General features: G+C 45.5%; 1 protein-coding gene and 1 long non-coding RNA gene across 2 annotated transcripts; one reads left to right on the top strand and one right to left on the bottom strand.

The window, feature by feature from the left end:
• Asb13 (ankyrin repeat and SOCS box-containing 13) lies at nt 1-16,605 on the top strand. Its single transcript, NM_001108420.1, is given in 6 exon segments — nt 1-153; nt 8,028-8,215; nt 9,404-9,554; nt 10,574-10,708; nt 14,639-14,830; nt 15,518-16,605. Coding segments are annotated over 6 exon segments (837 nt in total). The 5' UTR covers nt 1-110; the 3' UTR covers nt 15,646-16,605.
• Nucleotides 15,901-21,753, bottom strand: LOC148000268 (uncharacterized). The gene is made up of 2 exons (XR_015641806.1): nt 17,586-21,753; nt 15,901-17,302 (listed from the first exon to the last, which is right to left on the bottom strand). It is a non-coding gene; the product is annotated as an uncharacterized LOC148000268 (long non-coding RNA).
• Between the last annotated feature and the right edge of the window lie 1,155 nt (nt 21,754-22,908).

Genomic DNA, 22,908 nt, shown 5'->3' with positions numbered 1-22,908 from the left:
CTCAGGTCCGGGCTTTGGTCCCGGCTTTGGTCCCGGCTTAGGTCCGGGCTCAGGTCCCAGCGCTCAGAGTGACAAGGCCGGTAGGCAGGGGCGCCCAGCCAGCGAGCCGCATGGAGCCGCGCGCCGGGGACCGCTGCTTCCTGGGAGATGTGGGTACGTGCTTCGCGCCGCAACGCCAAGGGCACCACACCGGGGCTGGAGTCAGGACCGCGAGACCAGCTCTTGGGGACAGAGCAAACTCATGGGTGGCCTTTTCCCTGAGACGGGCATCGCGGATCGTTCCGAGTTGGTGGTCAGAGGCGTTGGGGTGGGATGTAGTGATTCCAGTAAGGTCCGGGTGATCCTGGTCATCTCAGCCCTGCGTTTAATGTCTGTCGCCTTGTTCCTGGCCGGTGCACTGTGTGTCCCTGGCCGGAGCTGGTCTTCCCTGTGATGCACCAGGTATGGAATTCAGAACCGCCAGTCTACCAGAGCACCGGCACACCTTGGGGAGCATGCGGGGTCGTTGCTGAATTCAGCGGCAGAGTCTGGGAAGTGTGCATTAGAACACACGGGTTGGCAGCCTCATCAGAACCCCATTGTGGTCACTGCACCACCTCCCGGGCGTTTGGTGCGGTGTATTGCTTGCCGGGGTTACAGCATCCTACCCACACACCCAGCTGCACCCAGAGAGTCTGCTCCAGAATGAGGTCACGGCCCAACACTGACATACCTGGTGCTAAAGAAGTGTTCTCTGTACCCTTGGGGCTGTCTTGATCTATAAAATGGATTCCAAGGCCAAGGGGCGTTCTTTGGAGAAGTAAAATTTTTTCTTGCTTACAAAACAATAATATGGAAAACAGAAAGGACAATGGCATTGCACTTCGGTAGCTTGAAAAGAGAAAGAAAAAAAAGAAATCCAAAATGCTCCTTTACACCAGTTAATAAAGTAGTGTGAAGAAAACCGAGTTAATTTAGCTGACTGGAAAATTGTAGTCATAACAAGGTAGGTAGATCTTTTAATTGACTTCTGCAAAACAAACACCTTCAGAACGATCAAAGACTCTCTAATAAGCACCTGTTTTTCTTGGCACCCTAGGCTGACACAAGACTTTGACCCTGAAAGCTTGGTCAGTATTTGATTGCGTGAATATGCAATGAATGGCTAAAAACAGAAGCCTCTCAGCATACATTTTATTTTGTTCAGGTAGGGGTTACTCTGGCATTGGAGCCAGGCATGGGGACACTTACCTGTAATCCTAGCCATCGGAAAGTAGAGACAGCAGGGCTGTGAGTTTCAGGCCAACCTAGGCTTTATGCCACAATCTTGTCTCTAAATATTAAAAAACAAACAAACAAACAAAAAAAAAACAAGCAAAAACAAAACACCACCCCCCAGTATATTTTTTGCATAGCTTGTGGAGAAGAAAATCATATTCTTTTTTTTTTTTTGGTTCTTTTTTTTCGGAGCTGGGGACCGAACCCAGGGCCTTGCGCTTCCTAGGTAAGCGCTCTACCACTGAGCTAAATCCCCAGCCCCAGAAAATCATATTCTTTTTTTTAAGATTTTTTTTTTTTTTTAAGATTTTTTTTTTTATTTTTATTGTATATGAGTACACTGTAGCTGCCTTCAGACATACCAGAAGAGGGCATCAGATCTCATTACAGATGGCTGTGAGCCACAATGTGGTTGCTGGGATTTGAACTCAGGACCTCAGGAAGAGCAGTCGGTGCTCTTAACCACTGAGCCATCTCTCCAGCCCAGAAAATCATATTCTTGATTAGCGGGTACATGCATGTTAGGGTTCTTGGATATTTTTGACATTGGAATTTTAAAATTTTAATATGCATCTCCCAAAATGTGTCCTGCTGGTATTTGTATTTCTGGCCTAAATGAATAAGTGGAAGGTGTTGGCTCCAAGACAGTACCTCCTTTCCACTAAAAGTGGAACCCACCCGGGAGAACTTTTAACTGTGTAACATTCTGACTTGTGTCTCTGCTGTAGGGTAACCAAAATATTTATGCATACCACTTTTAGACTGCTTTCCTTTGCTTATGTAGATATATCCCTCTTTTCTCAATTTAATGAGGTCTTTGGAAAGGACAGAAAAGACTTTCTGTGTGTCATTAGGAACCTCCTGGCTTGACCCTTCTTATCCTCGCGACACGCTCAGTCTTAGCAAGGATTCAGGATGCTTTTCAAGGCTTACAGTGATTCTCTGAATGGTTAGAATGAAAACTTACCCTAAAATAGAAATTCAAAGAGAACTTGTTGACAAGCTCTAAAGAGAGTCTGAAAAGCTTTCAAAGGAAATAATACTAAGTAACAAACACCACATTCTTATCTTCCCCATAACTTAGCTCTGTGAAAAGTTCCCTCCTTCAAGAGAAAGCCGAGGTGGCTGATTGCAAATGAAACTCTTTTCTGAAGTTCAACAGGAAGGAAGAAGATAAGGCAGGCCTGGAGGTTCTCGCTGGTAATCTCAGCGGCTAGGTAGCCCAGATAGGATTGTGAATTTTACCGCTAGCTCAGGCTACTACCAAGAACCTCCCTCTCTCTCTCTCTCTCTCTCTCTCTCTCTCTCTCTCTCTCTCTCTCTCTCTCTCTCTCTCAAAAAAAAAAAAAAAAGAAAGAAAGGAAGAAAGAAAGAAAGAAAGAAAGAAAAGACAGGATGAGAGCTTAGGGCTTTGTGGTGTGAAGCCCAGGCTCGCTGGCTCGCTGGTTGGGCTATAGGAACTAAACCCTCACTTAAACATTTTAGGGCAACTAAAGGCAGGGAAGGAGACTGGTAGTAAATTACTGAGTAAGTGAGGGCAGGAAGGGAAGGAGGTAGATCATGTGTTCCACGTAAGCTTTCAGCTGGGTCTGCAGTGGAGAGGCGTCACTCCTGCGCCCGCCCGGTTCCTGGTTCTTTTACTTAGTTGCCAATCTGTTTCGCTTTCTCTTACTCCCTTTTACTTTCTTTTCCGTACTTAGTCCTTTCAAATTGCTGCTCCCTGTTCCTCTTCCGAGGCTAACATTTCATTTTTTTTTTTACCTCATTGTATATTTTTTAAAAAAAATATAGACTGAAATTATCCCCACCCCCACCTCCCGCCTGTTTACATCGAGTACCTTTTAAAGTTACATCATAGGCTAATTGCATCGTGTTTTGTTTTGTTTTGTCTAAGACTATTTTGGAGATTCATAATTAAAACACTTAAAAAGATATGCTAGAGAGATAAAAACCAACAAAAGGCAGCACAAATTTAAAGTAAGGATTTCTACAGATAAAGAGATCTGTTTTTCTCTTGGGAGTCAAAGTCTGTTAAAATTTAAATAGAGCACAATTAAAGCCAGATGATAATGACCACTAACACTTATTAGGTGTCTTCTTCAGGCCATTCTTGGGCACATAAATTATGTTTAGTGTCATAGGGTCCTGAAGAACAGGCACTGTCATCCTTATAGTGGAGAGGAGGGTAAACCTCCCAGTGTATAGAGGGAACCCCAGGAAGACAAAGAGGCTTGTCTGTACCAAGGCTTGCATCCCTTGACTGCCTTTGTAAGGAGGTTTGGAACGGTAAAGGGCTTGTCCATTTGGCTCTCCCTGCTTGTGTGTCAGTTCCACAGTATCTCTGAAGTCCTCAGCTCCAGAATTCATTACTAAGGGCACAGATCTTAGTTTTCCAAGGCGCTGGGGATAAGTCACCCAGCCCTCTGGACTTTTTCCCTGCGAGCTAAATAAAGCTATGTGTGTCTTGAGGCATCCCTTACAGCATTTGTTCCCATTCATAGACATTCTTAGTTCTTCCCTAGTGCTAGCCCAGCATGTGTGGCTGGCCCCTCCTGTGTCTATATTTATTCATCTTCATTTATTTGTTTGCTTGTTTTTTTAGATAGGGTTTGTCTGTGTAACAGCTCTGGTTGTCTTGGGAACCAGCTCTGCAGACTAGGCTGGCCTTGAACTCACAGAGATCCACTTGCCTCTGCCTCTCAAGTGTTGGGATTACAAGTGTGTGCTGGCAGCCCCCCCCCCCCATTTAAATGCTTTTATTTTTAGTTATACCATGGTGTGTGTGTGTGTGTGTGTGTGTGTGTGTGTGTGTGTGTGTGTAAATGCAATGCCTACCTCAGATCTCCTGGTATTGGAGTTATAAGACAATTGGGAACCAAACTCAGGTCCTCTGGAAGAGTACTATGTTCTCTTAACCACTGAGGCATCTCTTCAGATCCAAGTACACCTTGTTTTAATGCTATGCTGAGGATTGAACCCAGGCTCTGTGCATGCAGTCAAGCTCTCTACCAACTGAGCTTCATCTCTAACCTTCAGATCCCCTTCAGCGACTTACTTGGAAAAAGATTGCCGATTCATATCACATCGAAGAAGGCAGCCCTGAGGTTTGACCCTGATTCGTGGTCACAGTGATGGACCACTTTGCCCTGCTTACTGCTGAGAGGTGACTGGGCTGGAGAGAGGCAGCTTCAGTCACAGCCATGATCCCTGTCAAAGTTAAGATCAAGTCCAGCCTACTACTGGACATGTCTATAGTATATTGTGGAGGAGGGTCTCTGGAAAGTTGGCTTGCTCTGCACTGGGCAGGCTGGGGCAGGTCAGCCATAATCCTAGTTTTCTTGGAGAGTAGCTGTGCCGGGGCTAAACACCTACATCTTGAGCTCATGCAGCAGGTCTCTGCCCTCTGCAATTAAGTGCGTTGTGGAGAGATGGGCAGGAAGCGGGTAAAGACTTTGCCGCTTGTCCTGGTATGAATACTCGCACCATAGTTGTCTGGCCAGAGGAATCCCTGCCGTTTATCCAGAGGCTCTCTGTGGCTGTCTCTGGCTTGCCAATTAAGCATGAGCTCCATCTCAGACGACCAGGAACTGAGTAGATAAACCAGGTAGCAACTCAGTTTGCCAAGGATGGTGGGAGCCAGAGACACTGCTGCCTGTGGAGCGCTTCACAGAAATTTCCTACTAAGGTGAAGCAGGAATTCTAGACTGTGTTGAAGAAAAGACTTTGAAGAGGAGTCAGTATGAAGTTCATTAAGTTGAGTCTGTTGAGTGTCGGCGTCTGTGCCGCCAGTGTATGAATATTGGGCGTAGGTCTCGCCAGAGTATGAATATCGGGCGTAGGTCTTCGGGATTGAAATAAAACACATACACGGGTCACCAGTTTTCAGCGAGTGCCCCCAAGGCTTTACTGAGATCTCCTTATATACCCCAGGCAAAAGCTGAGGAAAACAAGGCAGGTGAAAATCCCCAACCAGGAAAACAGGAAAAGTCTGTGTGGTGAAAGTTCCGGCCCAATCAGGGGCATAAACAACTTCTTAAACAACAACAAGCAGGAAGGCTCAGTGGGGAGGAAGGGTGCCATGGAAAATCCCAGCCCCAAATCAGGGGCTAAGAGCAGCTCCCAAGGGTGTAAACAATTTCTTGTTATAGCAGGCTAAAAGACTCAGGGAGGAGGGAGGGAAACACCCAAGGTAGGGCCCAACAGTTGAGAACTATTAAGATGTGATAGAATATTCTTTGGGGCTTGTTGGTCATTTGGTCTGGGCTTGTTGGTGAATTCCAGGTTCAGTGAGAGACTCCATCTCCTAAGACCATAGGAAACACAATTAAGGAAGACACAGGGAGCCCACCTCTGGCCTGACATACATGTGCACATCTGTACATGTGAACCAGCAGTGCGCACACGAGAAATAGAAGTCAGTGGAAGACTGTAACCGAGGTCCCACATGGCCATCTTGGTATTTGGCTACGTGAGGAGGAGGGGAGAAGGGAGCAAGCTGGTAATGAGAGAGCAATTATATAGCGAAAATTGAAGATGGAGTCCCCGCCCCAGAGGGAGCTTGCTAAAGCAGTGCAGGGGCTCAGGTTTCCAATGCAGCACCACTCTCAAGGGCATAATGCGGAGATTCAGAAACGGGGCAATTTACCATAATTGCACTCTTGGTACTGGGTTGGACCAGCTTGACCTGAAGCCTGACCAGCCAGTTTCCTGACTGACTGTATTTTCTGTGCTTGCTTTACTCTTCAGGAATCTATTTAAGGCTCACTTCCACATGTTATCGTTCCCTTACTTTTCCCGTTATCCTTCCTGCTGATTGCTACCGATCTTTATGAAGAGAATGTCTTATTCTTCCCTGATTTATAACCACAGGAGACATCCAGTGGTTTGGAGAGTCAGACTAGATGACTAATGTCCTTCCCTCCTCTAAAGCCATCTTTTTTTCTGATGTCAGTGGGCATGCTCTTCTCTGGATTTTTGTTACTGAAGGGCTACTATTTCTTACTTAGACTTGGAATAACCTGGGAGATACACTTCTGGTTATTTCTGAGAGAACCTTTCCAGAAAGGTACAACTAAGGCGGGAAGACCCAAAGGAGTGTGGATGACTCCAATCCAAGAGCTGGGGTTCCAAATGGAATAAAAAAGAAAAAGGGCAGAAAGTTATCCGAACCCTAGTGTTCATCTCCCTCTGCTTCCTGACTGTGCACACAGTGTGTGAGCTGCCTCCCAATGCACACCTTTCCAAAGTGATCCGAACCCTAGTGTTCATCTTCCTCTGCCACATTTGGCTTATGCACTCATTTCTTAGTGAACGCTTGTATTGCTTCTATATTTGTTGTGTGAAGACTTATTTAGAGAATAAGAGATAACTCAAAGGCAGCTGTATGTCCACCCAGGAATGGGTGATAGCACTGGGAAACTGGAGCTCACTGTACAACTTGTAAGCAACTGCACACAGGAGATTGTCCTTTGTAGGCAGCTCAGTTGGTCTGAGCCTCTTCTAGGCTTGGCTTATTTGAGAGTGTCTCTCATCAGCCCTTACTATTTATGTATTTATGAAGAGTGAGAGACCTTATGAACTTGGTTAGTTTCAGGAACTTCCTGATGCTACTGAGTTGTTTGCTTCCTGTTTTTTTTTTTTCCCTTGGAGAGTGGAATGTTTCACCTCCCCTTAAAATATCCAGAACTTCCAGAGCTTCTCGGATTGAATGTTTATCTCAGAAACAACTGCTATACAACATATAGGTATGAAAAAAAATCTCATTGCAATTTCAGTTTGCATTTCTTTAATGATTAGTGATGTTGACAATCTTTTCATGTTTGTTGACCATTTGTATGTCTCCTTTGGATAAGTGTTTGTTAAAATCCTTTGCCCATTTTAAACTTGGATTGTTTGATTTTTATGTTATATTTCTTCTAAAGATAGATCATATAAAGGAAAAAAGTTGATTCTTTTTCAAATTGTATATTTTATACAATTATAATTCATTTCAGCAATTCCATCCATTCTTCATCCATCATCTATCATCCATTCATCCATTCAACCAATCATTCATTCATCCAGCATCCAGGTGAACACAAGCAACTTTGTTCAGCTCTGAACCATGTGTACATCCTAGGTGCTGGAAACACAGTACTGAATAAGCAAAGCTTGACCTGCGACCTTTGTGATGCTTCCAATGCAGTTGCCCGGGTACTTGGGAGATTTTGCTTTTCAGTTCTTATCACTGGGAATGTTCTTTCGTTGCCTCCATTGTGATGTTTTGAGTTGTTGCCTGCGACTAGGAGCTGTTTGTTATCGCATCTTACACATCTTCATGTATGGAGTGGGAGTACTGATTCCATGTAGATAAGCTATTAAATGGTTACAGGGCAGGAACTGCACATGACACGTTAGCTCCACCTCAGGGACCGTTCTGGTTCTAGTGGACTCTCTTCCTCTCCTTCCCTTCCCCCTCCTCTCCTCCTTTCTTCCCCAGTGTGGAACTGCTGAAGCTATAGAGCATATGGCTATAAGGGGTCAGGGGTGAGAGATGGGCTCCCAGTATGAGCCAGATTCATAGCGCAGACACCCTTATATGCCCTGGCAAGAACCTTGAGCTCCACCCTCTAGCTAGTGGGGATTGCTTATGGATTTTAATAGGAGCACTGGGACCAATTACATGGTCACCTATGGTGTTTTGGCTGCCAATGGGCCCTGGAGCCTCGTGTGGATTCCTTTGTTTTGATGGAAGCGAGAGGGTCTTAGTAAGGGTTCTGTTTTCTCTTTAGGTTTCTGGGTGGAGCGCACCCCCGTGCATGAGGCCGCTCAGCGGGGCGAGAGTCTACAGCTTCAGCAGCTGATCAACAGTGGAGCATGTGTTAACCAAGTCACTGTGGACTCCATCACGCCCCTTCATGCAGCGAGTCTGCAGGGCCAGGCCCAGTGTGTGCAGCTGCTGCTGGCTGCTGGCGCCCAGGTGGGTGACCATTTGGCATTGACAGCCACCCAGTGGCAGCTATGGGGCTTGGTGGGACAGACTCAGGAGAACCCTAGAGAAAAGACTGTAAGGTGTGCAAGGATGTGGATAGACAGGCTGCTTAGTGTGCTGAAAGCCGTGGGAGGAGGCGAGATGGTTGCTGTGGACCAGAGCAGGTTCATGGATGGGGCACTTTTAGCAAAGTGGTTTAGCATAGCTGCACTCTGAGATGACCAGGTAGACTCTTCTGTGAGTACCTGGGCCCCAGGTTTAACAGCTGCTGTGTAGGGTTTTTTTGTTTTGTTTTGTTTTGTTTTTTAAAGGAGGTTGACCAGTTGTCCTTTTTATTAAAAGATGAGTAAGTACTAAAAGGTGACCTGTTGCTTTAACAAGTGTGGAAGGAAGGAATCACTGTGTAGGTTTAACACAACGATACACAGGGTGAAGCGCAGGCATAACCACTGGGGTGAGGCAGAGAAAAAAGGTAACAAAACAAACTTCTGACCTGGCTGCCCTCCCTGGTGTGCATATTCACGGAACAGTTAGTTTTCATTCTGCAGGCTATCTGTCTGCTTAGTAGAGCTGGCAGGATCTGTACTGGCCCTTGTGCCTGTGGGGAGTACAGGACTCTGGTCTCGGACGGCGCTCACCATGTGAGTGCAGAATGAACACAGCATACATCTACCCTTTCCTGAAGCTTGGGATGGACTACATTTCAGTTTTCAGTGTGTACCCACATAGAAGCCTAACTAGGATACATTCTAAGTGCATTTTCCCAGTCTAGGGCGTTGGCTCCTTCCATGAGGCATGTTAAGCAGTCTGGAACATTTCTTTTTAGTCAAAGCTCAACTTAAAATCCATCTTGAAACTTGCTTCTCCAGCCCCAGGCTCTCTCTTTTTGCCCTCTGTTTATTATTTGCTTGGGGCGGTAGGGAGGCTGAGGCTGAGTTTTCTCCTGCTCTGGGCGGGAAGATACGCTCCAACGAGAGATTTTTATATTTAGGAGGCTCCTACATTCCTACCCCAATTCATGCATCTTTCTCTTTGAACTCCCTCCCATGGCTTGGTGTGGATGAGCAAACTGGTAATTTTAAGACATTATCTTTGCAAAGATGGACCTGGCTAAAGATTACACAGTTCACTGCACTCATTTGCCTAACCCTTTGACATTGGCTTCTGTTGTTTGAGGTGGATGCACGCAACATTGACGGCAGCACCCCACTTTGTGATGCCTGCGCCTCAGGCAACGTTGAGTGTGTGAAGCTCTTGCTGTCCTATGGGGCGAAAGTCAACCCTCCTTTGTACACGGCATCCCCGCTACATGAGGCCTGCATGAGTGGTAAGTCCATGTGTTAGGGACCAAAATTATCCAAGTACAAAGCAAGTATCTTCATACTTATCTATAAGTATCTAAGAATAAAGCACTTAGAGCCCAAAGGAGGAGGTTGGCCTGTTTGGATTGATATGGGGAGTCACCAGTAGGATCTCTCGGTTCTTGTCTTTTTAAAGAAAAGAATTCAGTTAACAGATACAAATAGTTTAAGCATAAGTTCATTTATCAAAGTCAAGAGAAAACAAAAGATTCCCACAGAGAGATTCGAACGGGCCACCCCAAAGTATGGGCAGCCCAGAGAGTTCTGAGTTGTAGATCTTAAAGAAGTTTTTATGAATATTTAGGAGTTAGGTGGCATATTCTCCCCCTAAACTATGGTGGACCAGACTTTTCATTTTAGGAAATTTCTCCTTATCATCGCCCGAGGGGGAAAAAGCCCTACAAAAGAAGAGATAGGGATCAAAAACCTCAATGCTAGTAATAGTATGATGACACCAGGTCCTTTGGGGATGTGGACCCTCCACTAGAAGAGAAGAGGGCCCAAGCATGGATCGGAACTTGCCCTGAAGACAGAAGGAGGAGCAGGAAAAAAGGCAGGAGAGGTGCTGGGGGTAACTTGCTTAGTGAGAATGCCAGAGATGGGTCCTTCGTCCAGGAGACTGGCTGGCTTGCCAGCAGCCACGTGTGTTTTCTGCAGCCTGGATGCTTCCCAGATATGGTGCAGGGGGACTTGGAGATGAGGGTCAGGATGCTCTTGGCTCCCTGTGTCCAACTGGTTTCCTGTTATCTTTTGTTCTCAGCAGGAAAGTGGACGACGTGAGTCTTTTCTTTCACCACTAACTGTGCTAAGAATTCCTAAGGGGAGAAGGGAGATGCCGTTGGATTCTCCAAGGGCCATGCAGTATTACCATGAGATATAGGCTCCCCTTGGTTTCCTGTAGGGCCAACTGCTAAGTTTGCCCTAGGCTACCATTTCCAGTGTGTGTATTCATGAACATCTCCATCTTCCCCCTACTTATTTCAAGGGAATTCTGATTGCGTGAGGCTTCTCATTGATGTTGGGGCCAACCTGGAAGCCCACGATTGCCATTTCGGGACGCCTCTACATGTTGCCTGTGCACGGGAGCATTTGGACTGTGTCAAAGTGTTGCTCAATGCAGGTATGCTGCTGTTAGCCCAAGCGAACTATTTACCTGAGCGGATAACTCAACCTGCACCATGCTAGCAGATGGCTGGGTAGCAGAAGCAGATAGACTGGCTCTGCTACTCCACAGAGGGATCTTGGCCTCTATAAAACTGGAGAAATAAAACCTATTTTCCCACGTGTGGGGAATAATATCTTTTATAATACCTGGTATATAGTCACTGCTCAATAAATGCATCTGATTACCTATTCTCTCTCCTCTCTCTCTCTCTCTCTCTCTCTCTCTCTCTCTCTCTCTCTGTGTGTGTGTGTGTGTGTGTGTGTGTGTGTGTGTGTGTGTGTGTGTGTGTGTTTGGGTGCCTGCAGAGGCCAGAAGAGGGTATTAGGTTCCTGGAGCTGGAGTTATAGGCAGTTGTGAGCACAGCATTTCTCAGTCTAGCAACACCTCACACTTTAAGGCTCTTTCATAGCTTTTTCAGAAGAGCAAAGTTTCCTTTCCAAGTGTCACCGTTGTACCTCCCCTGATGCTCCATTGGCTTAAACTAGGTCTTATTGTGATAGTCCAGCTTTGTCAAATTTAGAAGGAAAGGGATTGTACCAGTCAGAGCCCACCCTGGAGCTACGGGTGGGTCTGTCTTCTCACTCGACTCCAGCTTTCAATAGTTTTAAATGGAGATTTCCATATATCTAGGAAATTGAGGATGAGTAGAATTTGGGGAGGGAGTGTGTGTCTCCTTCCTCCATGGAGGCAACTAAGTATTGAGAAAAGATGCAGTCTGGGGCAGAATATACCAGAAAGGAGAAAAGAGGGTCCTGAGTCTTGATTCAAACCAGAGTTGAAGACAGGAGTCAGGAAGAGGTAGACCAGATGTCACTTTAGTTTCTGATGGGTTCCCTTAACAAGATTGTGTTTTCTATTTTCTTCTTTAAGTACTTTTCATGGGGAAATATTTCCATCCTATATAGAAGCAGAAAGAAGTAGCATAGTCTTGGGCTGGAGAGGTGGCTCAGCGGTTAAGAGCTCTGACCGCTCTTCCAGAGGTCCTGAGTTCAATTCCCAGCAACCACATGGTGGCTCACAACCATCTGTAATGGGATCTGATGCCCTCTTCTGGTGTGTCTGGAGACAGTGACAGTGTACTCACATGCATAAATAAATAAATCTTTAAAAAAAAAAAAGAAGTAGCATGGTCTTATGGACTTACATAAGCTTTACAAAATCAGTGAAAATCTAGATGGCTGAGTCTGAGCCGTAAGCCTGTTGAGAACCTAAGGAAGCCACATTCTGCATCTTCCGGAAAAGATGCGGCCTGTGCTTGTGCAGTGACGTCAAGGGTCCTGGCTCTGCTGGTGATCTGAGTCCATATATGACGTGATCATATTGTACTACAAAGAGGTGGCTGCTCCTTTTCTTTTTGTAGGTAGAGAGACTGAGTTAAGGAATTAGACTGTGTTTGCAGAGGAAGAGGGCTGGTGAGGATCAAAGTCCACTTGTTAAGGTTAAGTAATTTTTCACCTTATAGTAAATATTTAACTCTTCTGGAAGCGTCCAGAGGTGGGTAGATGAGGACTATTTGCCCTTCCATCTTCTTGGCAGTGCCCGTGTTACTGGGCACTAAGTCATTTATGCTGATGGCCTAGGATTGTGGCTGTTTTCAGCTGTGTGCTAGGGTGTGTTAAGTCAGCCCTCACCTCTCTGGCTTCTGTTTTACTCCGAATCACATTAATTTTGAAGTGAAGGTTTTGGTAATGAGCCCGCTTTGACTCCTTTCTCTGAAGCTTGGAATTGACAGTTCTTAATGGCCAGAAGAAGTTGTTTGTCTTACCATCTCCCTGCCTGGCCAAGACACGAACTGACCATTGAGCCACAAAGTCCCTCCTTCCTGACATTCTCCCTTCCCCTCTCCTTCTGCTACTGTTCCAGCTTTCTAATAAAAAGTCTGTTGGTGTTGGCTGTCTCTCACTATCCCCCTTTTATTCAGCACTAGTTGGGCCTACACATATTGCTGTGTGCTGTGCACACGCATTATGGGAAATTGTTCACACTGTTACTGTTCACTTTGCGAAGGCCACTTTGGAAGAATCACTCGATATCCATAGACTTATTGGAGGAGCTGTGGTAGCCAACAGCAAGGAAGGAGGGGTGGCTTTAGATCTTTCCTACTTCCTCCTTCTCTCCGACCTTAAGGGAGCTTTTTGTTTCCTTGTGTCTTTCTCCATTGTTAAAATCAAGAGGATCACATCCTTTCCTGGATGGCTCTTGCCAGAATATTGCAAGAGTCAATAAGAAAAAACCACTTGGACTCTAAGTTCTGTGAGCTCTACAATTTGATTTTTATCACAAATCATGTCTCTAGCATTAACGTTTTGTTTTGGCATGATGATTACAGCAGCCTACTTATCCCTATAAGCAGGTATTGAAAGGAAACCATCTGAGGCAAGAGAATGGTGGGAGTGTTGGTCAGGTTTTTCATTCCTGTCTTCTCATGGCACTCTAGCTCCTGTGTGTGACTCAGGCCTTCTTTTAGGGGGAAACGGTCAGTCCTGGTGACTTGAGGTCTCTGGATTCTGCCCTGGGGGAACAGAAAGTGTTCTCAGGATCACATCGTGGCTGTTGGGATAAGCGCAGCTTTTAGTTCCTTTAGAGGATTGAGCAGATCTTAAAGCAGAAAGCAGGGTTTCCCAACTAGGAGCAGTGAACCCAGCACCTATAGTGCCCACTGAACACTGGTGCATTGTTGCCATAGCTCTGATTTTATGACCATGGTTTGAAACTGTAATTTGGGTGACTTATGGATGCAGAGATATTTGCTTGGTTTCCTTAAAATACTTTCCCTATTGTTAGCTATTAATTCTTCACTGGAGGAGACTTTGAAGACATTAATATCTTCTTCCAAGCAATTTCTGAGGCCTTAGAAAATCATTATATAGAACTGGTGATTGGTGTGTATCAGGAAGGGTATTTCACGTAGACCATTTTTTTTAATCAAAATTTTAAACATTGACCTTAAATCTTTTAATGTCTTGTTATTGAACGCATATGGTTCAGGTGTGCATACCAAAGCACACACATGGGAGTTGGAGGTAAGACAGCTTTGTGAAGTTTGTTCTTTCCTTCCCTCTCTTTGTGGGTTCTAGGGAGCCAGCTCAGACTACTGGGCTTGGGCCAGGCCATCTCACCAGCCTCAAAACCCCTTTTATTTTTTAAAATGTATTTTATGATGCTGAATTTATCCATATTACCTTGAACGTGCCCACTCTGATTTGATCTCGGAAGCTAAGCTAAGTCAGACTGGGTTAGAACTGGAATGGGAGATCTAGGAATACCGGCGCCATAGGCTTAGAATGCTGTGTCTAGCTGCTAATTCCTTGAATCCTTCTGTATGCCTCCAGAAAGATGAGGGGAGTGGAGCTGACTTCACAGCTAACACTTCAAGCACATTTCTATTTTCCCCTTTTCTCTCCCAGTGTATGAGAGAATATATTTTAGGAATATTCATTCTTTCACCCAACTAGTTAATTGTTGAGCCCATCATGCCTGTGGCAGGGCAGTTGTGTCACCAGTGTCTGTGTCTACAGGATGAGCCTCTGGAAGTCTAGGGACCTGTGAGAACAGTCTACAGGGTACCTTGGGGTATATATCATATTTTTTTTTCTTATGAAAGTGAGGGATGTATCACATATGGGGTGTGTGTGTGTGTGTGTGTGTGTGTGTGTGTGTGTGTGTGTATGTTGTATATTATGTCTCATATCCCTCATGTTGATAAGGAAAAAAAATAAGTATTAATCTTGAATTTTGAGAAGGTACGGTGGAGTCTGTCTTGATTTTGTTTTCTGGGTGAGGGTTGCTTTTGTGCCCTGACAAAGGGTGATCTATAGGTTGGTCTTCCTTTTGGTTCCACGTGCTCCCCCTTGGTGACAGACATTCTCTGGTGTGGTTCTCCAGGGGCCAACGTGAATGCAGCCAAACTTCACGAGACGGCGCTCCATCATGCGGCCAAGGTAAAGAATGTGGACCTCATCGTGATGCTCATAGAGTTTGGTGGCAACATCTATGCCCGGGACAACAGGGGCAAGAAGCCCTCGGACTACACGTGGAGCAGCAGCGCCCCAGCCAAGTGCTTTGAGTACTATGAAAGTGAGCCAAGTTCTGTTGTGCAAATACTCCCATACCCCATGCTGCCAGGACCCACTATCATTCATCTTGAACCCCAGGTTGTTAGCCTTGAATTTATGCTGACCACTTTGAGTTGAGCTCCTGTCCTTGGTCACTAGGATGTACTAAGCTGTTCCTGTCTCTGGCAACTGTGCTGAAGCATCAGCTCTTATTATGTTCCTGAAGCCTATGGGTCCACTGAGGAAAGGATCCTAGAGATCATGAGCTAGCTGCTAACGTCCCTGGATTAAACCCTTCACCCATGCCTAACTTGGCTGGATGTGTGACCAATGGGTCTCTTAGTCATAAATTAGTTCTTTGCTAAGTCTATTTGCTAGAGACTAAGTGTCAAAAACAAACCAGTGACCCTTCCCCTCCCACAAGACAAAAGACCCAACCCCACGAGATGAATCCCTGTGGCTATCACTGGAACCTTATTGCCTGGCTTCTTGCTGCTGATACCTGGTTATGTGACCTTTCAGAGATGACATAGGATCCATCCAAAATTCTTGGGCTCTTCCAGTTCTGCCTTCCCAGGTTGCAGGTTATGCTTCTTATAGAAACAATGCTCATGTGGTTTTCTCTCTCTCTCTCTCTCTCTCTCTCTCTCTCTCTCTCTCTCTCTCTCTCTCTCTCTTTCTTTCTTTCTTTGATTTTTTTTCCCCCCAGAGACACCTCTCACCCTCTCACAGCTCTGCAGGGTGACCTTGAGGAAGGCCACTGGTGTTCGAGGGCTAGAGAAAGTCGCCAAGTTGAACATCCCTCCCCGGCTCATCGACTACCTTTCCTACAACTGAGCTGCAGGCAGGAGGATGGAAAGGCTGGTGACTGGCCCTGTTGTCACCTTGCTATGCCTAGCCCTGGGGTTTAAAGACTTCTGCCTGTTTCTCTGAAACACCATCATTGCTGTAGATAGGTTGATGCTCCTTCGTTGATGGTTGATAGGTTGATGCTTTTCGGTTGTCCTTTTCGATGTCTCCTTCTAAACCCCAGAGGAGGTCTCTGAAGCACCAGGAGGCCAGTGCGTGACATCACAGCTGTGGATGTAACCCTTGTTATTCCTCTGGAACTAATGCTGTCAGTCTGAGATGGGCTCAGTTCTCCATGTTTCTCTCTTCGCCGACCACCCTCAACTAGAGAGACAGTTCAAGGTGGACAGGGAATCCTGGGGACTCAGAACGCTCATGTTGATTGTCCTCTATCTGGGTGCCATGACACAGAAGCATGAGGTTCCAAGCACTTGACCCTGTGGACTGGAATACCACTTTGCTGGCATCTTGCCACTTGGATCGTTTTTCTGGGGCAGCAGCTGACACTTTTCGAGGTCTAACCTGCACCCAGGCATATCACTCAGGGGCTTTACAGTTCAGAGTGGGGAAGGGCTCAGACTTTGTACCCCCACAGCAAGCAATGTGTTTTGGGATGACTGTTGTTGCGGCAAATTCCTAAAAATATTTTTGAGCCTTTTATATCCCGTGCTTGTGCCGGCACCCAGAGCACCCAGAGTGCCCACACAGCACTGCGGGGTACTTTTATCTCAGCGGCTCTATGCTGCTCCCAAGTACTCTCAGGCCCAGGCGGCCCGCAAGCCATTCCAGCGTGGCACCTTGCCATGCTGCTCCCTAGTGTGAGTTCCGGCACTGGAGGGCCATATGGAACTAGCTATAATTTATCTCTGGTTAGTGTCTCTCCCAGCGGCTCTCTGCTAGCCGAGAACTCTCTGGTTCCAGATACCTGGTAAAATCAGGGCTCTAGAAGTCCAGCATGGGGCTGGCCTATAGTGGCTCCCTGCCATGGACTCTGTCCACACTCCCAGCAACAGCCCCCTGGTAGTTAAAGTATAAACTCCCAACTACCCAGGAAAATCAAGACTCCACAAACTGTAACCCAACCATTAGATTTATATGTTAAATTCTCAGTCCACAGTTCATCCACACAATAAACCCACAACCAATTGAAAAAATATAAACCACCCACCTACATAAGAAAAATTGACCTATAGAAATCTATCCCTTAAGAAATAGTCATAACAACCTGTATCTAGGTAGAGATGCACAGTGAGGATGGATTATGTCTGCCTCCATGTTGCCTCTCTCCTCCTTTCTGCCTCTCCCACTCCTTCTAAAACTTTGTTCCTGCCTCCTTTTCTTCTCATCCAATGACAGGCCTCGTTTTATCTTGTGTCTGCCTTCACCTGCATAATGACATTAACCTACAGACTGTCTTCAGTATTAGGACTCAAATCTGTTAGAAAGTTTATGATGGAACCTGGAGAGAGAGCTTGGGACTAGAGCTTAGTTCCAGAACCTACATAAGGCAGCTCACAATGGCCTGTTACTTCAGCTCCAGGGGATCCGACACCCTCTCCTGGCCTCCTCAACACACACACACACACACACACACACACTCACACACACACACTCACACACTCACACACACTCACACACTCACACACTCACACACACACTCACACACACTCACACACACTCACACACACACACACTCACACACTCACACACACTCACACACACACTCACACACACTCACACACACACACTCACACACTCACACACACACACTCACACACTCACACACACTCACACACACACTCACACACACACTCACACACACTCACACACTCACACATATATGTACACACACATATATGTACACACACAGAAACACACACACAGATAAAATCTTTAAAAAAGTTTATATTGGAGAACTTTTAGTATACACACACACACACACTCACACACACTCACACACACACACTCACACACTCACACATATATGTACACACACATATATGTACACACACATATATGTACACACACAGAAACACACACACAGATAAAATCTTTAAAAAAGTTTATATTGGAGAACTTTTAGTATATACACACACACACACACACATACACACAGACAGAAACACACAGACACACACATACAGGTAAAATAAAATCTTTAAAAAAGTTTATGTTGGAGAACCTTTAGTACACACACACACACACACACACAGACAGACAGACAGACAGAAACACACAGACACATACATACAGGTAAAATAAAATCTTTAAAAAAGTTTATGTTGGAGAACCTTTAGTATACACACACACACACACACACACACACTCACACACTCACACACTCACACACACATATATGTACACACACACACAGAAACACACACACAGATAAAATCTTTAAAAAAGTTTATGTTGGAGAACTTTTAGTATACACACACACACATACACACAGACAGAAACACACAGACACACACATACAGGTAAAATAAAATCTTTAAAAAAGTTTATGTTGGAGAACCTTTAGTATACACACACACACACACACAGACAGACAGACAGACAGAAACACACAGACACATACATACAGGTAAAATAAAATCTTTAAAAAAGTTTATGTTGGAGAACCTTTAGTACACACACACACACACACACACACACACACACACACACACCTGTATACCTATCTATACATTGTATATATGCTGTAACAAGATTTGTAATGATCAATGCAAACAATATAAACAATAGTTAATCTGAAAGCACAAAACCGGGTTGGAGAGATGGCTCAGCGGTTAAGAGCACTGACTGCTCTTCCAGAGGTTCTGAGTTCAATTCCCAGCAACTACATGGTGGCTCACAACTATCTGTACTGGGATCTGATGCCCTCTTCTGGTATGTCTGAGGACAGCAACAGTGTCCTCACATACATACAGTAAGTAAATAAATCTTTTTTTTTTTTTTTAAGAATGTGCAAAACTTTATCCAGATGAGATTCATAAGCCAAGGCAGGAAAAGTGGTCACAATTCCTCCCTATAATAAAAAATGAGTCCTGTGCATTGTGGGCGGAATATTAAGTCTTACATTCAGACTGAATTTTCCCTGATTGATATTCTGTGTCTTAATAATACCGATAATACCCCACATACATTAAGGAGAACTAGAGAATTTTCCAGTAGTCATTCTATACCAGGAAAAGCCACCTTCTTTCTGTGAGTCTTAGCTACAGGTTATGAGGAAATCCATGGAATTGTAATAGCAGCCATTTTTTAAAAGGCACTGGATTCTGCCCATTTCATCTTTGTAACAGAATCTTGCCTCTAGCAATAAAACCCATGAATAGCTCATCTGTTATATCTTTTGGTATAGAAGAAGGTTCTCGCACCATTGTTGTCCAATAAAAGTGGTTGGATAAAGTTTGTCCTTGTGTCTTATTTTTGGGGACAGATAGACCAGGCCCGGCTTCATTCTGTGTGAGGTGAGTGAAGTCCCTCCCGGTCCTAGGCACCTGATCACTAGGATTTTGGGTCCTGGTCCACTCTTGCTTTTCCTTTCTTTTTTTGAAACAGAGAAAAGCTCTATGTAGCTCTAGATGTCTGGGAACTCAATTTAGACCAGGCTGTCTTTGAACTCAGAGGTCTGCCTCCCAAGGACTGAGATTGAAGGCATTCACCACAATGCCTGGCTCCTTGTCCATCATTAAGCAGGGCTATGATGATAAAAAAATTTCTTTGCTTCCCTGGGCCTGAATTGTGTCAGGTATAAAGTTGGGGTAATAGGTCAGGCTTAGATCACAAAATTGATCTTGACCGGTTACCCTTGGCTGATCTCTTTAACCTACAGGTGAGGGAATGAGAACCATTATCCTGTCCCAGGCTTTTGTGGGGCTGAAGTCAGGTGACTGAAGAATGCTTTCATAAGCCTAGAGTGCTCCCCATGCGTGAAAGGCATATATATGGTTATGATTGCTTTCTGTGTTTGTTCACGTTTGAAGATCTTATACCTGTATAAATCATTCTCTTCAGACCTTGAAAGGAAGGGCATATATTTCAGGGGTACTGTTGATATCTTGAAACTTGATGTGTAGTTGACAATTTGGAGAAGACATTTGTAATATATACAATAAATGATATAATCAAAAATATAAGACTAGCTAAACATGGAAAAACTCTAGGAGTTTGAAGCTGACCTGTACAGCCAAGGCTACATCATGAGACCCTGTCTCAACACACATGCACATGTACACACACACACACACACACACACACACACACACACAGAGGACCCTTCCATACGTCCCCCCCCCACGCACAGTGAATATACATATACTATACACAGTACATATACTCACCATAGAGAGACACAATCACACACCATGTACACACACACACACTACATACATCCACCGTACACACACACACCACACACACATTCACTGCACACACTTACTATACATACACCATACACACATTCACCACACACATCACACACGCACAACACGTCACACACATACTACATACAAACACGCACTTACCACACACATTCACTATAAACGCACATGTACCATCACACACCACACATTCAACACACACACACACCGCGGATACACCACACATACACATACACGCACACACACATCACACATTCACACACCACATATACGCACACCACTCACCACCACACACACATTCACTAGAATCACACAGCATACACACATACCACACACACTCATTATACATATTGTATGCGTATGGATGCTCTCCCTGCAGATATGTCTGTGCACCACATTTGTGCTTGGTGCCAGTGGAGGCTGAGGAGGATGCTATCTGCTGAAACTAGACTTAGAGCTGTTTGTGAGCCACCACGTGGGTGTTGGGAATCAAACTCAGGTCCAGTGCTCTTAACCCCTGAGCCACTGAGCCACTGAGCCACATCTCCTGCTCTTCTTAAAAAAGTGAGTGTACAGCGAGGCGTCGTCAGCAGGCAGACTGCCTTTCTTTTTAAGAAACAAGGAAGAGAGAACTGTACGAGCATAAACTGGATTCTCTGCTGTGGAGCAGTGCTTTGGGTCATGTGGTCTCTGTTTCTACATCGGCATTGGCTCTTCCTTTGGACCTGCTCTGATATAAACTAAGCCTTGCCGCCCTGGTTATCCACTTGGCTCACAGACTCACCGTCATCTCTGAAGGAAAGGGCTGGGTAAAATCGCCTTCAGGGACCACTGCTCCCGCAGGGCCCTCCCCTTAGAGAACGGCAAGCCTTCTGTTTTAGAGGCGCTCTCGACAGAGTCGCCAGCTTTAAGTCCTGCATGTGTAGAGATAAAAACAAAACAACCGAACTAAACAAGAACAAAACCCACCACCATCACCACCAACAAATAACCCAAGCCAGTGCTTCTAAGTAAGGAACCATTCTGCAGTTGTGCCAGCTGTCTCCGCTCCGGGCGGGGCGGGGCTGTAGGACAAGCCCGTTCTTGGGTACCTGTTTATATCTGGGTACTTTTTAGTCTTCCTGGTAAGTCTTACCTTTCCCTGTACCTCTGAAAGGCTACCACTGATTAACCATCTAACTTCTAGGTAAGACGTCAAGGATTTTGGAAATAATTTGGACAAAGAGAATGCCTTCGCATGCTTGGCTCTTCCTGGTTGCTCAGGAAGTCTGCTCTCTTTCAGGGGTGACACTTCTGAGCAGAGGAGTGAGCGGGAGAGTTATTTTATTCACCAAAGAGATTGTGAAAATGGGTCTGAGAACGAAGCTCTCCAACTCACATCTGTTGCAAGCAGCTGAGCTGCTCTATAGGCTAAAGCTGCACCATAGAGATACTGGCAAGCTACAGCTTGTGCCTACCTTCAGGCAACTCCGTTTCCTGGAAGGGCCTAGAAATCATTCCCACGATGGCACCACACAGCCTTGACAGCTAGGCTTCAGTTGTACCATCGGGGAAGTCTTGTTATCCTAGCGATTAGAACGAAAACATGTTTTCGGTTGGTCCAGTTCAAACAGCATCTCCGAAAAGGTTTACAGGTCTGCAAACTATGAAGAGATTCCTATTCAGCCTTGCTCTCCGTTATTTGTTTAAATAAAATTTACTTCCCTGCAGCTGGTCTCCAGGTCCGTGATTCTTGTGGTCGTTGACTTTGAAGCTGGGCAGAATTTGCTCCTAAGCACCAAGCCAGGACGTTTCCCTCATTCACGGGTCTGCAGGCCAAGGCTCACAACAACTCCTCCCAGGCAGTGGTGCTTCTTGGCATTAACCTGAGCCCTGAGGCTCATTCTGCCCCATGAGGGACACAGCCAGGCAAGAGAGGAAGTGTCCTGGCTGGTTTTGTGTGTCAACTTGACACGAGCTGGAGTTATCACAGAAAAGGAGTCTCAGTTGTGGAAATGCCTTCATGAGACCCAGGTGAAAGACATTTTCTCAACTAGTGGTCAAGGTGGGAGGACCCAGCCCATTGTGAGTGGAGCCATCCCTGGGCTGGTGGTCCTGGGTTCTATAAGAAAGCAAGCTGAGCAAGCCAGGGGAAGCAAGCCAGTAAGTAACATCCCTCCATGGCCTCTGCATCAGCTCCTGCTTCCTGACCTGTGTGAGTTCCAGTCCTGACTTCCTTTGGTGATGAACAGCAATGTGGAATGCTGAATAAGCCCTTTCCTCCCCGACTTGCTTCTTGGTCGTGATGTTTGTGCAGGAATAGAAACCCTGACTAAGACCGGAAGGGACATTCATTACTAGGCTCCTTTCCCCCTCCTTAGCTTCCCCTTTATTCCACCTTTACCTATGTTTTATTTCATGTTCTCCAGTATGCAACAATAATATAAAAAGAAACATAGAAACAGGTCTCGCAGAGTTCTGAGTTGTTTTGCCGGGAGAGACACAGAGAATCCTGTGTGCAGCCGGTGGCAGGCAATGGTCTAGTTCCACAGCTTAAACTCTTCTCTCCTAGTGGGGATGGTATTAGGACTTGAAGCCTCTGGGAGGAATGGGGCTGGACGTGGGGCCTTTATGACTAGAGCTTTATTAGTGACTCTTTTCCTTGCTGTGACAAAAATACCTGACAGAAGCAACTTAAGGGAGAAGGGTTTACTTTGGCTTATAGTTTATAGGAATACAGTCATGTTAGAGAGGCCGGAGCTCTGAAGCTTGTGATATGTCTTCACATCTCAGAAAGAGAGAGAGAGAGGGAGAGAGAGAGAAAGAGAGAGAGAGAGAGAGAGAGAGAGAGAGCGAGCGAGCAAGCGAGCGCCGTTCAGGCCAT

The sequence above is a fragment of the Rattus norvegicus genome, chromosome 17 (genome assembly GCF_021556685.1).
Source record: "Rattus norvegicus strain SHRSP/BbbUtx chromosome 17, alternate assembly SHRSP_T2T, whole genome shotgun sequence".
In the NCBI taxonomy this organism is placed as follows: Eukaryota; Metazoa; Chordata; class Mammalia; order Rodentia; family Muridae; genus Rattus; species Rattus norvegicus.
The sequence above is the reverse complement of the archived record's forward strand: the minus strand, read 5'-3'. Positions and strand labels throughout refer to the sequence as shown.